This window comes from Loxodonta africana, chromosome 16, assembly GCF_030014295.1.
Source record: "Loxodonta africana isolate mLoxAfr1 chromosome 16, mLoxAfr1.hap2, whole genome shotgun sequence".
In the NCBI taxonomy this organism is placed as follows: Eukaryota; Metazoa; Chordata; class Mammalia; order Proboscidea; family Elephantidae; genus Loxodonta; species Loxodonta africana.
This window is the reverse complement of record NC_087357.1, coordinates 76,454,617-76,472,361: the sequence shown is the minus strand read 5'-3', so window position 1 is coordinate 76,472,361 and position 17,745 is coordinate 76,454,617. Positions and strand designations below refer to the sequence as shown.

General features: G+C 45.4%; 1 protein-coding gene across 2 annotated transcripts in view; it reads left to right on the top strand.

Annotated features, from left to right (window-relative positions):
• DLG5 (discs large MAGUK scaffold protein 5) overlaps positions 1-17,745 on the top strand; it is a 181,808-nt gene that overhangs the window by 157,158 nt on the left and 6,905 nt on the right. For both annotated transcript variants that reach the window (XM_010589261.3, XM_064269766.1), the window contains 5 exons: positions 2,980-3,126; positions 5,007-5,190; positions 5,820-5,968; positions 6,782-6,952; positions 7,469-7,662. In XM_010589261.3, coding sequence (XP_010587563.2) covers positions 2,980-3,126; positions 5,007-5,190; positions 5,820-5,968; positions 6,782-6,952; positions 7,469-7,662 — 845 coding nt within the window. The remainder of the gene's footprint in view (positions 1-2,979; positions 3,127-5,006; positions 5,191-5,819; positions 5,969-6,781; positions 6,953-7,468; positions 7,663-17,745) is intronic.

Below are 17,745 nucleotides of genomic sequence, written 5' to 3'. Positions count from 1 at the left end.
CACCCTTGTCTTGTTCCTGATTTCAAGGGGGAAACTCTCAGTCTTTCTCTTTAAGTATAATATCAACTGTTGGCTTTTCATGTATGCCCTGACACATATTGAGGGATTTCCTTTCTATTGCAATCTTCTTTAGGTTTTTCATCAAGAAAGGGTGTTGGATTTTATCAGATGGTTTTTCTTCATATCTAGGATGGTCATGTGATCTTCCTTTGTTCTCTTGTTGTGGTGTTTTATGTTGATTGATTTTCTAATGTTGAACCACTCTGCATTACTGGAATAAATCCCTCCTGGTCTTGGTGTATGACTCTTTTAATATGCTGTCGGATTCTGTTCTAGGATTTTTGCATGTATATTAATAAGAGATATTGGCCTGTAATTTTCTTTTTGCATGATGACTTTGTCTGGTTTTGGCATCAGGGTTATGTTTGCTTCATAGAATGAATTAGTGAGTATTCCTTCTTTTCCTTTCTTCTGGAAGAGTTTAAACAGTATTGGTGTCAATACTTCTCTCAGTGTTTGTTAGATTTCCCCAGTGTAGCTGTCTGGTCCAGGATATTTTTTGTTGAGAAGTTTTTGATCACTGATTCTATCTCTTGCTATGGGTCTGTTTCCTTTTGTGTCATTCTGGGTAGGTTGTGTGCTTCCAGGAATTCGTCCATTTCATTTAGATTATCCAGTTTGTGGCCATGCAGTTGTTCATAATTCTCTTTATTTCTGTTGGGTCAGTTGTAATGACCCTGCTTTCGTTTTTATTTTGCTTATTTGTGTCTTTTGTCAGTGTAGCTAAATGTTTATCAATTTGTCTTTTCAAAGAACCAGTGTCTGGTTTAATGATTCTATTTTTCTGTTTTTTATTTTATTTATTTCTGCTCTGATCCTTATTTCCTTTCTTTTGGTAGGTTTAGGCTTAGTTGCTCTTCTTTTTCTAATTCCTGGAATTGTCAAGTTAGGCTGTTGATTTGAGATCTTTCTTCTTTCTTTGTGTAGGCATTTATTGCTGTAAGTTTCCCTCTGAGTACTGCCTTCTCTGCAGCCCATAAATTTTGGTATGTTGTGCTTTCATTTTCATTTGACTCTAGGAAATTTGTGATTTCTCTTTTGAATTCCTCCTTGCCCCATTGGTAGTTTAATAGTGTGTTGTTTAACTTCCATGTTTGTGTATTTTCCAGTTTTTTTTTTTTTTTTTATGATATTGTTTTCTAGCTTTGCTCCATTGTGGTTAGAGAAAATACTTTGCATGATTGCGGTCTTTTTAAATTTATCTAAATGTATTTATTTAAATATATATCTTCCTGTTTTTTGGATTCTACCCCAAAACAGACTTTTTAACTAGTCTGTTAAGTCTAGTTGGTTTATAGTGTCATTCATGTCATCTGTTTCCTTGTTGACCTTCTTTCTAGATGTTCTGTCCAGTGTTAAAAGTGGTGTATTGACGTCTCCAACTACTATTGCAGTACTGTTTCTCCCTTCAGTTCCATCAGTGTTTGCTTTGTATATTGTATATTTAGGTGTCCTGATATTGGGAGCATATGTATTTATGATTGTTAAATCTTGATTGACTCTTTTATCACTATATAATGTCCATCTTTATCTCTTCTAACAGGTTTTGTCTTGCAGTCTACTTTGTCTGATATTAAGACTGCCACCCCAGCTCTCTTTTTAGTTTTTTTTGAATTGACTATTTTTTCCCTTCCTTTCACTTTCAACCTCTTTGTGTCCTTGGATTTAATGTGTGTCTCTTGTAAATGGCATATAGTTGGATCATGGTTTTGTTTTTTTTTTTTAACCTATTCTGCCATTCTTTGCCTTTTAAGTAGAGCTTTAGTTCATTTACCTTCACTGTAGTTACTGATAAGTGGCTTACTTCTGCCGTTTTGTTATGTGCTTTTTTGTGTGTCTTAAGCCTTCTTTGTCTTTGCATTTTACTACTGCTTGCGTTTGTGTTTTGTTGGTTTATTGTAGTGAGCCTCTTTGGTTCCCTTCTCATTTCCTTTTGTGTGTATTTTTTATATGTTTTCTTACTGGTTACCATGAATATTACATTTAAGAGCTTGTGTTTATAACATTCTAGGGTAAGTTGGTACCAACTAAACATTAGTAACATACAAAAAATTCTGTATCTATATCATTCCTCCCTGTTGTTGTTATCACTAATTACGGCTTTACATTTCATGTGCCCTGTAGCATTATTTTATCCTTGCTTTTTATGTATTTGTTATTTAAAAACATGAAGGACAAAACATTTAGAATTATCAAGCATGAGTACCTTATTACAGGCCCTCATACTTGTCCACGCATTTCCCTTTGTTAGGGGTCATTCTTTTTACCTGCGGCTTTCAGTCACTTTCTAGTGTCTTTTCCCTTCCGTCTGCAGAACTCTCTTTAGTGTTTTTTGTTGGCCTGGTCTGGTTGATATGAGCTCTCTTAGCTTCTGTTTGTCTGGGAATTTTTTAATTTCACCTTCATTCTTGAAGGACAGTTTCATGTGGCACAGTATTCTTGGTTGACAGTTTTTTTTCATTCTGTGGTACATAGGGTCGGTATGAGTCAGAACGGACTCGACAACACCTAACAACAACAGGATTATATCACCTGTGAATAGAGATCATTTTACATCTTCTTTGCCAGCCTGGGTACATTTCATTTCAGCTCTTCAAATATATCATTCCATTAGGCCAGAGACGTTTGAGAGGATCCAGGGTGGAGTTTTTTTTTTTTTGCCAACCTGGGTACATTTCATTTCAGCTCTTCAAATATATCATTCCATTAGGCCAGAGACGTTTGAGAGGATCCAGGGTGGAGGACACAGTAGGGCCTGGACAGGCAGGAGGAGCAGACTGGGGGTTCCTGTGGGTGAATGAGGCATTTGCCTCCCCTCAGGGCTTTAGGGCCATGTGGGCCTGGTCCCCTCCACAGCCCACACCTGCTTCCTATAGGAGAGGGCGAGGCTCTGACCTTACTCCTCCTGCCCCTCTCCAGTTCCCACCTGGACCCTGCTGGCAACCAGTCCACTCTGCAGGCCAGTGGCACCACCACCCCAGAGCATACGTCTGTCATCGACCCACTGATGGAGCAGGATGAGAGTCCAGGGACCCCTCCAGCCAAGCAGAGCACATCCAGCTCCAGGTTAGCAAATGAACACTGGCACCTTCACTGTCCACCACGGCTGGCAGGGCCACGCACATCCTTCTGCTCTCCTAACTTCGTTCTGCTTGGCCTGTTAGACTTGGCCTCAATGTCCAGAGCGCTGTTCTTCCAGGAAATGTTTACTGAGCAGCTTTGATAGACCAGGAACTGCAAAGAGATGGCCCCTTGCCATCAAGGCACTCACCATCTAGTCCTGGAAGAGAGTCAATGGTTTTGGGACTCAGACCTAAGGGCAAGACTTGGGGAATAGTTTATGGTCAGGCATGCTATAAGGCTATGCAGAATAAGCCACAGAGCGCAGGACGCACGTGTGATGAGCACAGCTAGATGGTAACATAATGGGGAGGGTAGGCAGCATCTGTGCTGCAGGTGACAGGGCCAGCCCCCAGGGGCTGGGTGGGGGCGTCCATGCTGCAGGTGACACGGCCAGTCTCCAGGGGTTGGGTGGGGTTGGCTGTGCTGGCTTTCCCCTACCCGCCGCTTCCATTTTTTTGTCTTCTCTCTTGTTCTCTTATTGCCTCTTTATTGGTCCTATTTCTTTTTCCCCTCTGTTCTCGTCTTCTCCTGTCCTGATCTGTCACCAGCTCACTCAGCAGCTGTCATCCAAGGGCCTCCTATGCTGGGCCCACAGGGCAGTTTGCCTTCACGGAGCTCTGGGCTTCGAGGTGACAGTCAGTGTCCAGGGGCACACAGCACAGAGGGGATGCTGCGAGGGTGCTCTGGGCCACGAGGGGAGCAGCTTGCTCAGAAAGCAGTCGGCTTTGTGCTCTCTGCATCAGGACCAGTCACGCTGGACTGTACCTGCAGCAAATTTTTTTTTTCTTTAATTTTTATTTTGCTTTAAATGAAAGGTTACAAACCAAGTCAGTGTCTCATACAAAAACTTATATACACCTTGCTGTATACTCCTAGTTGCTCTCCCTCTAATGAGAAAGCACATTCCCTCCCTACACTCTATTTTCACGTCCATTCGGCTGCTTCTGACCCTCTCTCACCTCTCATCTCTTCTCCAGACAGGAGCTGCCCACATAGTCTCATGTGTCTGCTTGATCCAAGAAGGCCACTCTTCACCAGTATCATTTTTCTATCCCATAGTCCATTCCAATCCCTGTCTGAAGAGTTGGCTTTGGGAATGGTTCCTGTCCTGGGCTAACAGAAGGTCTGGGGACCATGATCTCTGGGGTCCTTCTAGTCAAAGTCAGACCATTAAGTCTGGTCTTTTTATAAGAATTTGGGGTCTGCATCCCACTGCTCTCTTGCTCCCTCAGGGCTTCTCATCTTTTTCCCCCTGCAGCAAAATTTTAATCACAGGCTGGCTTCTGCCTGAGGTCCCTTTTTCGGTCTCCATTGCTGCCCCCGTTTTTTCCCTCAGCTTATTTTCCCTCCTAGATTGTAAGTTCCTTGATGGCAAGAGGCCATCTCTTCGCAGTTCCTGGTCTGTTGTAACTGCTCAGTAAGCATTTGCTGAATAAGTTGCGCTCCTGGACTGTGAGGCCAAGTCTAACTTTAGTTAAGCAGAACAGAGGAGAGTGAGTGCCATATAAGCAGGAGAGACGCAGCCCAGGTGTGTGGCTGACGGCTGGGGCCTTGATTTTGGCTCTGTCACTGGCTGGTTGTATGATTGCTTTGGGCCCTCTCTTCATCCCCTCTGAACTTCGGCTTCACGCCCTGTAAAATGAGTCCGTAGAACTAGCACTAGTGATGAGGCCAACCTCTCACTTCCCTGTGGTTCCCAGACTTCCTCCTCAGACGCCACGAATCATGCAGAAAACAGTTAGGGGCTTCGCCACTGCCTGTCTTTTGCATGCCCTGCTCCCTCCCAGAGCACGACTGAGGAACTTTATTTTCCTTCCTGAAAGGACTGCTGGTGACACCAACAAGAAGGCCCCAGAGCCACGCATCGTCTTCGTCAAAAAGCCTCAGCTGGAACTCGGGGTGCATCTATGTGGTGGGAACCTGCACGGGGTGTTTGTGGCTGAGGTGGAAGACGACAGCCCTGCCAGGGGCCCTGATGGCCTCATGCCGGGGGACCTCATCCTCGAGGTGAGTGCTGAGCTATTAAGCAGGCTGGGCCCCTCTCCATCCAGTCCTGGAGATGGAGGAGCACACACTCTCACATGGTGGCTCCTTCAGTGCTTTTGTCTAATGCTTATAACCACAGGATGCTGCAGAGACCCGCAGGGTAGGTCTCTGGGAAGCTCAGCAGCTCACAGGCAGCCCGCTGAGGGAGCCTGAGGGCAGAGCCTGGCCTGGGCACAGGGAACCTGGTGGGAAGTTGCTCTGCTCTTGTGAGCAGTATGACTGATTGAATGGGGGACTGTTGTCTCCCCATCACTGGGTCCACTGCTTGATGGGAAAGGTGGCTCGCTCATACGTATTTAAAGGTACGCATAGGATAAGCAAAGTGAAGTGGCATGTTTTGGGTATCCCATACCTGATGGGGACTAGTGCAGAGTTTTCCCTGGGACAAGCTCTAGATGTCATGGTGGCCAGAAAGTGGGCATAGGACATGGGCCCCGGTGGGGGAGACCACATGGGCCAGCCCCACCTCCAGGGAGGAGGCAGACAGGCTCAGGTAAGGGGGTGTTGAGCTTCTGCCTTAGCGCCACACTGGGCCCTTGCGGCTGCGACGGGGTCTGCCCTCTGGCCTCACCCCGCTTGTTCCTGGGCAGTACGGCACGCTGGACGTGCGGAAGAAGACAGTGGAGGAGGTATACGTGGAGATGCTGAAGCCCAAGGACGGCGTCCGCCTGAAGGTGCAGTACCGCCCCGAGGAGCTCGCCAGGGTCAAGGGCCTGCCCGGGGACGGCTTCTACATCAGGTACCAGAGGATCCAAGGCTGGGGGCCGCAGGGGAGCGGGCTGTCAGTGGAAACCCTATCCCTAGGAAACGTCTCTGTACTTGGTGCCTGCAAAGGTGGGGCTGTGATAGTCATTACTTGGCTGTCTGGTCCACAAGCTCCTGGTAAGATGCTTGTGACTTGAGGGCTTAAAGGACTAGGCTCCCCTATTTGGGGTCAGGGCCTGGGGAATTCTGATACCACGGGTCCCATTTTCGTCCGGATTGCATGCCTCCCCTGACGCAGGGTTGCAGAGCCCTCTGCAGGGTGCTAGTGGACTTCACGGCATCCTCAGTGTCCTGGAATGTTGTGGGTGGGTGGGGACAGGCATCAGGCATTTCCTAGGAGGGGCTTGTGGCTTCCTTCACATTTTGTAAGATCTGAGACCACAAAAAGAATAAGAACCACTGATCAGCTAAGTACCATGAGGTACGATTTCCTGTGTCTGGGCGCCCCTGATAGTGAGAGATGGCATAGTTCTATTCAGTGCGTTTCCATCGTAGGAGCCATGGTTCTGGATGGGGAAGGCACGGTCAGTTCTTCATCAGTGGCCTGAGGCAGCTGCTGTTCTCAGGAGCCCTCACTCTTAGGGAGCCGTGCTTCCTGTCTGCAAGGAGGGCACATCTTTGTCCTGTTATGTCAAACGTGTGGCCTGTGGGAGCCCCCAGCAGAATGGGGAAAGGCGATTCCTAACCTTAAAGTAACAGATTCTGGTCTGGAGAAAGTGTAGAGCAGGATGGTAGCCGCAGAAGGCTAGGGGCTCCTCTGACGGGCCTCCCACCTCGCCTTCCCCAGAGCCCTGTACGACCGGCTGGCAGAGGTGGAGAATGAGCTGAGCTTTAAGAAGGACGACATCCTTTATGTGGACGACACCTTGCCCCAGGGCACATTTGGCTACTGGATGGCCTGGCAGCTGGATGAGAACGCCCAGAAGATCCAGCGTGGGCAGATTCCCAGCAAATATGTGTACGTGTGCCCCAGTGCTAGGCTTGTGGTGTGGGTGGGAGCAGAGGGGCCTAGAGCCATCCCATGGGATGCCTGCGGGGGTTGGGAGTACAGAGAGGACTAATTCTGCAGCTTCTCGCAGCCTCTGGCATATCCACTTTGCCGAGATTGCTTGTCCAGAAAGCTGCTCCAAGCATGAGTCCACACCGTGCAGAGCGCAGTGACAGCTCAGGAAGCGTAGCTTTCAAAGTCAGCTAGCAAGGGCTGTCCCAGCAGTTCCTGTCGACACTGACCTGAATGTCGTGGTTGAAACTGGTCTGTTCTGAGAGCTTGCCCCTGACACTGGTGTTCATGCCACCCCACAGCAGGGGTATGAAGGGGCTTGTGGGGTGTGGGAGATGGAGCTGTGAAGCCCACAGAGCCATGCTGGGGTAGGCCTGGACTCTGCCCCAGCTCTCACCCTCTGCACCGTGGCAGTGTGGGCATGGAGGTGGTGCCTGCAGCCTTTCCCAGCACTGCTACTCTCTGTGACTACAGGATGGACCAAGAATTCTCCAGGAGGCTCAGCATGTCCGAAGTCAAAGATGACAGTGCCGTCAAGACACTGTCAGCAGCTGCGCGCAGGTCTTTCTTTCGCAGGAAACAGAAACACAAACGCCGTGGATCCAAAGATGGGAAAGACCTCCTTGCCGTGGACACCCTCTCCAATGACTCTCTTCCCCTCTTTGAAGGCAAGTAGCTGGGCTTGCTTTTCCAGTGGGCTCTCAGATAAGGTTTACTGTTTGTCACAGTAGCCTCAAGACTGCGACCTAAACAAAGTGGAGGTTTACTTTTCTGTCACCCAGAGCAGCCTGGCAGTAGGTGTCCAGGTTGGTACAGTGGCACCAGTTTTCACAGCCTTTGATCATTTTGCTGCCTCCATCCTCAAGTCTTCCGTGGCCACCACAGGTCACTGGTGCTCTAGCCATCTTGCCCATGTTTCAGGCAGCAGTAAGGGGGAAGGCAAAAGTGTGTCTCCGCTGAGTGGGGTTGGGCATCTGCTTCCTGGCTCCCACCTATGTCTCTTAGCATCTGCAGGGAGGCTGAGAAAGGCAGTGTCTCATCTGGGTGCATTGTAGGCTCAGTGACACAGACTTCGTTAGGAGGGGAGCAGGCGGGAGGGCGTTGAGGAGGCAAAAGGTGGTCTCTGCTCAGTAGTGGTGTTTTAGTGTGTTTGAGGTATTACAGGCTGCTTGGTGCTGGCCAGGGGCCGCCAGGTCTCTGCAGAGCTTTGGCCTTTTCCAGCTTCACTCCTGTGTTATTTCACAATTTCTACGAGATGCTCGCTGGGTAGGATGCTGATGCAGGGCTAGAGTGGAGTGTCCGGGGCATCGAGGACCCCTTGTGGGCGGCCCTGTGGAAAGGGCGCATTTGTCCTGTAAAGTGGGAGGCCCTTCCGAATGCTGCTCCCCGGACCTTTGTGTGTGTCTGCCCCCCTAGAACGTGCACCCACCAAGTGCTTAGGGTGTGTGCGGCCAGGGAGCGGCAGGGGGTAGGACAGCCGGCTTCCTCCTTTCCTCTCTTCTTTACTTTTAAAGTCAAGACCTTCAACCCCTGGCAAGCTGAGTTAATCACACCTTAGTTCATGGCCTGCTGTCACCGTCAGGACGGGGGTTTCAAACTACAGCCCGCTGCCTGGATGTGGCCCACCACCTGCTTTTGGGTGGCCTGTGAGCCAAGGGTTGTTGCAAAATTTTTGGAGATAACAGTTGGCTCCATTTTTGCCTTCAAAGTCTCAAATATTTACTCCCTTGTCCTTTACAGAAAAAGTTTCCCATCCCCTCATTTGGGGTTAGGTTTCTTTTGTTTTGTGCCCCTTCCTCCATTCCTTTGATCTCCGCTCTCACATCTCCCCTCTCCCCTTCCCGGTAGGCACCATCCTGGTGTGTTTGGTGCCTGTCCTTGGGTGTGTGTGTATCTTAGAAAAGTAACCAAGTGTCTCTTCTTCCTTTTAGTTGTTCACTGTTGTATTGTACAGTGAACCCATGAGAGCTGGAACTCAACGGCACCGCCTTGTTTTCCTGGGTCTCTCTTACAAGTTTTCTGCCTTTGACAGGGTGCAGTATTATCACTTTTCTGTTGCTGGTTTTAGTGGAAAATATTGGCGTTTTCCTTCTCTGACAGGCTTCTAACTCATACAGTTTCTGGCTGTAGCAGGCTTCACTGTCTATTTTGAGGTTGTCATTAGGTGGGTGTACTTTTTGAATTGTTCTATCATCCTGGGAAATTGACCCTTTTATCTTTATGAAATGTCTTCATTTCTAGTAGTATTCTTTGCCGTAAAGTCTGTTTTGTCTCACGTAATCACCGCACCAGCTTGCTTTTGGTGGCTGTCTGTACAGTTCTTTTTACTATCAGGTTTTTTGTACCTTTATATTTAAATGTTCCTTATAAGTTTATAAGTAGTACATTTTTTTTTTTTTAATCCACTGTGACAATCTTTTTTAAAAATTTTATCGAAGTGTTATGTCTGTACAGGAAAGTACACACACGTTCACAGAAGAGTAGATAGCACCCGTGACAGTTCTTATTTAGAGCATTTAATCTCTTACATAAAAGACAATTACTGATGTATTTGTAATTACACTGACAGTCTTACTCTTTCTTTTCTTTTCGGCTTACCTGTTTCATGTTTCCTTTTCTCTCCTTTCGTGGTTTATTTAATCGAGCATTTTTGTAGCTATCCTTCCCCTCTGTTGCCTGCAAGTTGCTTTTGGCATATTCTCCTGGAGATTACAGTAGATCTCACAACATGTATCTTTTTTTTTTAATTAAAAAAAATTTTTATTGCACTTTAAGTAAAAGTTTACAAATTAAGTCAGTCTCTCATACAAAATATTATATACTCTTTGCTATGTACACCTACATGCTCTCCCCCTAATGAGACACATTCCTTCCCTCCACTCTGTATTCCTGTGTCCATTCAACCAGCTTCTGTCCCCCTCTGCCTTCTCATCTCCCTTCCAGACGGAAGCTACCCACATAGACTCATGTGTCTACTTGAGCTAAGAAGCACACTCCTCACCAGTATCATTTTCTATCTTATAGTCCAGCCCAATCCCTGTGTGAAGAGTTGAGTTTGGGAATGGTTCCAGCCTTGGCCTAACAAAAGGTCTGGGGACCATGACCTCCAGAGTCCTTCTAGTTTCAGTCAGACCATTAAGTCTGGTCTTTTTACGAGAATTTGAGGTCTACATCCCACTGCGCTTCTGCTCCATCAGAGATTCTCTGTTTTGTTCCCTGTCAGGGCAGTCATTGGTTGTAGCTGGGTACCATCTAGTTCTTCTGATGTCAGGCTGATGTAGCCTCTGATTTATGTGGCCCTTTCTGTCCCTTAGGCTCATAGTTACCTTGTGTCTTTGGTGTTCTTTATTCTCCTTTGCTCCAGGTGGGTTGAGACCAATTGATGCATCTTAGATGGCAGCTTGCTAGCTTTTAAGGCCCCAGATGCTACCAAAGTGGGATGCAGAATGTTTTCTTAATAGATTTTATTATGCCAGTTGACCTAGATGTCCCCTTAAACCATGGTCCCCAGACCCCTGCCCCTGTTACTCTGGCCTTCGAAGCATTTGGTTTATTGAGGAAATTTCTTTGCTTGTGGTTTAGTCCAGCTGTGCTGATCTCTTCTATATTGTGTGTTGTCTTTTCCTTCACCTAAAATCGTTAGTGAATACCCCTCTCCCTCCCTCCCTCCCTCCCTCCACATTCTCCTAACCGTCAAAGAATATCTTCTCTGTTTAAACTATTTCCTGATTTTTTATAATAGTGGTCTCATACAATATTTGTCCTTTTACAAGTGACTAATTTCACTCAGCTTAACGCCTTCCAGATTCTTCCATGTTGTGAAACGTTTCACGGATTTGTCATTGTTCTTTATCAGTGCATAGTATTCCATTGTGTGAATATACCATAATGTATTTATCCATTCATCCATTGATGGGCACCTTGGTTGCTTCCATCTTTTTGCTATTGTAAACAGTGCTGCAATAAACATGGGTGTGCATATATCTGTTTGTGTAAAGGCTCTTATTTCTCTAGGATATATTCCAAGGAGTGGGATTGCTGGACAATATGGTAGTTCTATTTCTAGTTAGTTAAGGAAGCGCGAAATCAATTTCCATTTTACATTCCCACCAGCAGTGTGTAAGTGTTCCAGTCTCTCCACAACCTCTCCAACATTTATTATTTTGTGTTTTTTGGATTAATGCCAGCCTCGTTGGAGTGAGATGGAATCTTATTGTAGTTTGATTTGCATTTTTCTAATGGCTAATGACATTGAGCGTTTCCTCATGTGTCTGTTAGCCACCTGAATATCTTCTTTAGTGAAGTGCCTGTTCATATCCTTTGCCCATTTTTTAATTGGGTTATTTGTCTTTTTGTAGTTCAGATTTTACAGTATCGTGTAGATTTTAGAGATCAGACGCTGATTGGAAATGTCATAGCTAAAAGCCTTTTCCCAGTCTGTAGGTTGTCTTTTTACTCTTCTGATGAAGTCTTTGGATGAGCATAGGTGTTTGATTTTTAGGGGCTCCCAGTTATCTAGTTTTTCTTCTGCATTGTTAGTAATGTTTTGTATACTGTTTAAGCCATGTATTAGGGCTCCTAGCATTGCCCCTATTTTTTCTTCCATGATCTTTATCGTTTCAGATTTTATATTTAGGTCTTTGATCCATTTTGGGTTAGTTTTTGTGCATAGTGTGAGGTATGGGTCTTGTTTCATTTTTTGCAGATGGATATCCAGTTATGCCAGCACCATTTGTTAAAGAGACTGTCTTTTCCCCATTAAACTGACTTTGGGCTTTTGTCAAATATCAGCTGCTCATATGTGGATGGATTCATGTCTGGATTCTCAATTCTGTTCCATTAGTCTATGAATCTGTTGTTGTACCAGTACCAGGCTGTTTTGACTACTGTGGTGGTATAAAATATTCTAAAATCTGGTAGTGTGAGGCTTCCCACTTTGTTCTTCTTTTTCAGTAATGCTTTACTTATCTGGGGCCTCTTTCTCTTCCATATGAAGTTGGTTATTTGTTTCTCCATCTCATTAAAAAGATGTCGTTGGGATTTGGATCGGAATTGCATTGTACCTATAGATTGCTTTCGGTAGAGTAGACATTTTTACAATGTTGAGTTGTCCTATCCATGAGCAAGGTATGTTTTTCCACTTCTGTAGGTCTCTTTTGGTTTCTTACAGTAGTGTTTTGTAGTTTTGTTTGTATAGGTCTTTTACATCTCTGGTTAGATTTATTCCTAAGTATTTTATTTTCTTGGGGGCTGCAGTAAATGGTACTGATTTGGTGATTTCCTCTTCAATGTTCTTTTTGTTGGTGTAGAGGAATCCAACTGATTTTTGTATGCTTATCTTGTATCCTGACACTCCGCTGAACTCTTCTATTAGTTTCAATAGTTTTCTTGAGGATTCTTTAGGGTTTTTTTTTGTATAAAATCATGTCATCTGCAAATAAAGGTGCTTTTACTTCTTACAAATCTTTATCTAGCCTAATTGCTCTGGCTAGGACCTCCAGCACAATGTTGAATAAGAGCGGTGATAAAGGGCATCCTTGTCTGGTTCCCGTTCTCAAAGGGAATGCTTTCAGGCTCTCTCCATTTAGAGTGATGTTGGCTGTTGGCTTGGTATAAATGCCCTTTATTATGTTGAGGAATTTCCCTTCTATTCCTGTTTTGCTGAGAGTTTTTGTCATGAATGGGTGTTGAACTTTGTCAAATGCCTTTTCTGCATCAATTCATAAGATCATGTGGTTCTTGTCTTTTGCCTTATTTATGTGATGGATTACATTAATGGTTTTTCTAATGTTGAACCATCCCTGCATACCTGGTATGAATCCCACTTGGTCATGGTGAATTATTTTTTTGATGTTTTGTTGAATTCTATTGGCTAGGATTTTGTTGAGGATTTTTGCATTTAAGTTCATGAGGGATATAGGTCTGTAATTTTCTTTTTTTGTGGTATCTTTACCTGGTTTTGGTATCAGGAATATTCTGGCTTCATAGAATGATGTTTGGGAGTGTTCCACCCTTTTCTATGCTCTGAAATACCTTTAGTAGTAGTGGTGTTAACTCTTCTCTGAAAGGTTGGTAGAACTCTGCAGTGAAGCAGTCTGGGGCAGGCCTTTTTTTTTGTTGGGAGTTTTGTAATTACCTTTTCAATCTCTTCTTTTGTTATGGGTTTATTTAGTTTTTCTACCTCTTTTTGTGTTAGGTAGGTAGCGTGTTTCTAGAAATTCATCCATTTTTTCTAGGTTTTCAGATTTGTTAAGAGTATAGTTTTTTGTAGTATTCTGATATGATTCTTTTAATTTCCTTTGGGTCTGTTGTAATATCGCCCATCTTATTTCTTATTCAGGTTATTTGCTTCCTCTCCTGTTTTTCTTTTGTCAGTTTGGCCAATGGTTTATCAATTTTATTAATTTTTTCAAAGAACCAGCTTTTGGTCTTGTTAACTCTTTCAATTGTTTTTCTGTTCTCTATTTCATTTAATTTTGCTCTAATTTTTATTAATTGCTTTTTTCTGGTGCCTGAGGGTTTCTTTTGTTGCTTATATGTATCTTTTGACTTCACTATTAATATGAATTATTACTTTAATCACTTCCCTAATAACTCTAGAACAGCAGAACACTATAACCCTGCTTACCTCCCTCCCACCATCTCCATGGTTATTTTAATTCTGCATATATTTTAAACTCTGGGCAGTATTGTCAGCTTGACATCAGTTACTCTTTGTCTATTCTAGTAATTCTCTGTTTTCCTCTGGTTTCATTTTCTTCCTGCTGAACAACGCCCTTCTATGTTTCCTGTGGTGCAGGTTTGTTGGTGATGAATTCTTAGTTTTTGTTGGTCTGGAAACGCCTTTTCACCAGTGTTTTTGAGGAGCGTTCCACCAGGCATAGAATCGTGGAGTGGCAGATAGATTACGTGAGCATTTGAAGACGTCGTGCACTGTTGTCTGGCTTTGCTTTTGTCTTAGTTTCCCAGGGCTCCCGCAACAAGCTGCCACAAACTCTGAAGCTTCAAACAACAGAGATTTACTTGCTCACAGTTCTGAAGGTCAGAAGTTCGAAATCAGCTTCACTGGGCTGAAATCAAGGTGTCAGCCAGCCACACCCCTGCAGAGGCTTTAGGGGAGAGTCTGTTCTTGCTTCTTCTGGCTTCTGGCAGCCGCCGACACTCCTTGGTGGGGCCACGTCAGCAGCATCTTTACATCTCTCCCTCTGCTCTTTCTTCACATCACCACCTTCTCTGTCTGTGCCTCTTCCCAAATGCCCTCTGCCTGTCTCGTAAGGATACATGTGATTGCACTTAGGCCCACTCAGATAATCCAAGATGTGCTCCTTCTTGTGAGGTGATTAAGTTAACGCTCTTAGTCATCAGATCTTTGGCTGTATAAGGTGGTATTCACAGGTTCTAGGGATTAAGAGGTGACTGTATCTTTGGGGGACCATTTTTCAGCCCACCACACATAGTTCCTGTTGAGAAACATTTGTCATATTGTTCTTGTCATTGAAGGCACTGTGCTTTCTTTCCCCTTCCCCTCAAGCTGCTTTCACAGTATTTTTCCATCTTCAGTTTTTAGTAGTTGCACTGAGTGAGTGGTCACTGTGCGCTAAGGATCCGCATGAATCCAGCCCCCTCAGTGTGCGGGTAGATCCATTCCTCACCTTCTCTTCTCCATCCTAGTCACCAGGCATCCAAGTGGCATTGTCTCTCCAATCCTAGCCAGCTGGAGCTGGGACAGAGCTCACAATTTCAACAGATACCTTCTTTCAGACGAGCTTCCCATGTAGTATTTCTCTGACCCTAGCCACTTGGAGCTACGTCAGACTCACAAGTGAGAAGGACACCTACTTTCAGACTGCCAAGTAGGCGGAGGCCAGCCCCTGCTGGCTCTCAACTACCCCTATGGGTTCGTTAATTCACTGGAATGACTCACAGTGTCTACAGAGAGCACAGAAGGTAAGGCTACAGATCTGTTACAACCATAAAGGGTACAAATGAAGAGACCCATAGGGTGAGGTCTGGGAGACGTCCCCTCTCCCACGCATGGTCACCGAACAGGAAGTTCATCTGAGCCTCAGGATTCAGGGCTCTTATCAGCCTCACCATGTAGCCAGGATAGATTGCTTCATGCCCTCTGAGGCTGGTCAGCATTGGGTCCCCAGGTTGTCCCTCTTGGTCTGGTCAGCCCCCATTCATTAGCCTTAGGTGTGGTCCTTTTAGAAAGAACTGAGAACACAGGCCAGGTTGCTTTCTGCCGTTTTCTTTAATGTGGCTGTGGTTGGTTGGTACTTCTTGAGTCTGTAGCTTGATGTTTTCGTCAATTTTGGAAAACTCTTGGCTAATGTTTCCTTAATTGGCTTCTGTGTTCTTCTCATCTTTACTTCTGTAGCGTAGTTTTTTGGGGCCATAACTATCTTAGTTACCTATTGCTACCTTAAAAAATACCATAAGTGGGTGGTTTTAAAGAACAGAAATTTCTCTTCTCACAGTCAGGCGGCTTCTTGTTGTTAGTTGCTGTCGAGTTGATTCAAGTACTGAATCCAGGGTCTCACTCTAGGGGGAGGTCCATTTTTCTCTGTTTCAGTTTCTAGTAGCCAGCAGTCCTGAGCATTCCTGGGCCTATAGGTGCATCTGCCATGTCAGTCTGTCTCCATGTGGCGCCTTTCTCCTGTTTTTGTCTCTGTGTCTTTTCTGCTCTTTTTATAACCCAGAAGTGATTAGGTTTAGGATTCAGCCTCCTCTGACATGGCCACATTAACACTGCAGAAGAAAACCCTACTTCCAAACAGGATCGTATCCACGGGTACAAAGGCCAGGAATTCAGTACGTACTTTCGGGTGACACAGTTCTATTCTAAGTGTCCCACGTCTCTCACACTTTTTTCCCTTGGATTTTCCATCTCTTTTTTTTTCTCTCCATGCAAATCAGCGTGGGGATTTTCTACGGACTCTGTTCCTCTTCGTAAGTCCACTCTTCTTCTGTGTTTCAGTATGTTTCTTAACTTCAGAATTTTTTTTTTGCTCTATAATTTTCATTTCTTTTTTCTTTTAATTGACTTTAATTTTCTGATGAAAATTTCCATTTCATCTCTTTTGTTTTGCATATTAATCATATGTGAAGGCTCTATTTGGTAGTGTCTAATGTCTGGTTATCTCTGAGTCCTTTTCTGCTGTGTCTGTTTTTCTTGGTCCTGCCCTTTGGCACGCCTGGTCATATTTTACTGAAACGTCAGAGATCACGTATAGGAAATGGTCAAGGCTCTGGATCATGTTCCTATCGTCACGTCAGTGGTGTCAGTCAGCTCCATCTCAGCAGAGGCTGAGCAGCCCCGAGGCTGTGCTGCAGCTTTTGTGTAGCCATGGTCTACCCTGCTCCTAGGCCGTGACCCTGCGGTGGTCCCATGAGGGCCAAGGTTCTTTCCCAGGGCCCCTCCTCCTAGGGATCCTCAATGCCCAGTTTTGGTCTCGTAGTTCCTATGTTCAGTGTTTCAGTGACTCAGACTCCTTGCTTCTTGCTCCTCACAGCTTAATTTGGCAGATGAGTTTAGGGGCAAACCTCTGAATATCAGACTTTTTTTCTTGTCCCTCCTTCTCTCTGCAATTGTGACCTCACAAGTCCCAGCTCCCTGGCCGCCCTAACCTCCGTGTTTGTCTCACCTGCCTTGGAGATTGCCAGAGGCTTCGCTAGCTCTCTGCCTGGCTTCTCAGCCCGTCCTAACTCTAGAAGTCTGCGCTTGCCCTGGTGGGGAAGGAGGCCTGTACAACGCAGGCTCACGGCTCTGTGGCTCCCTTCTCTCCAGGACCTGACATCTCAAATCCTGGCTGCTCTAACAGCCCTGTGATGCCCTCACAAAGGTATTGCTCTTTTTTATCCAGGTTTTCTAGTTGCTCTCAAAGGTGTGCCGCATACTCTTCTATTATACCTGGGAGCAGAAATCCCTACGTAATTTTTTAAAGCTCTCACGTGATTCTGATGCACGGTGGGGATTTTAAATTCCTGCTTTAGTTTGTTCTCCTGACTGCTGCAGGGTCTCCTGGTCTCTGGTAGCCTTTTTACCTCTGGTGCTCCTGGTACTTCACATCTCTACACCACAGAGTACACGGGTGTCCTTGTCCCATTAGTGGCCTGTGCCCCAGTGTCTCTGGAATATGTGCAGAGGCCTGGTGTGTCCTTTATAAGAAGGTTGTCGCAGCATGGACTAAGACTTGTAACCCCTGAGATCAAACCTGTGCTCTGTGTGTCCCTGATGGGCCACTTTTCTTCTCTGGCCCTCTCACTCACCTGGTTGCGTTGCCTGATTGGTAAGATGCATTCCAACTCTATGGTTCTGTAACTGTGAGGACTCCTGATGATGCAGGTTATCCAGGGAGGAACATGGAATGTTAATAGTCATCGAGGGAGAATATTCTTTTTCGAGTTGAGGGAATACCGACTTAATGTCCTGAAAGAGGGGGGTGGATAAAATACACTCAGTGTACCCAAGCAGCGGGACACTCAGGAGCAGAGAGATCTGCTGTGTGAACCAACACGGGCACGTTTCAGAAGGACAGCGTCGAGCGACAGGGTGATCTGCTGAGTATTGCAGTATTACATAATGTTTGTCAAGTACACACACACATCACGTGTGCCAGCGAGCATGTAAATATCAACACACGACAATGACAAAATGGAAGGGCATGCTTCCGACTCATCACAGTGGTTACCTCCGAGGAGGCTAGTAGGGAGTCAGGGTTGGGCAAAGGGCGTAGCAGAGGACTTTA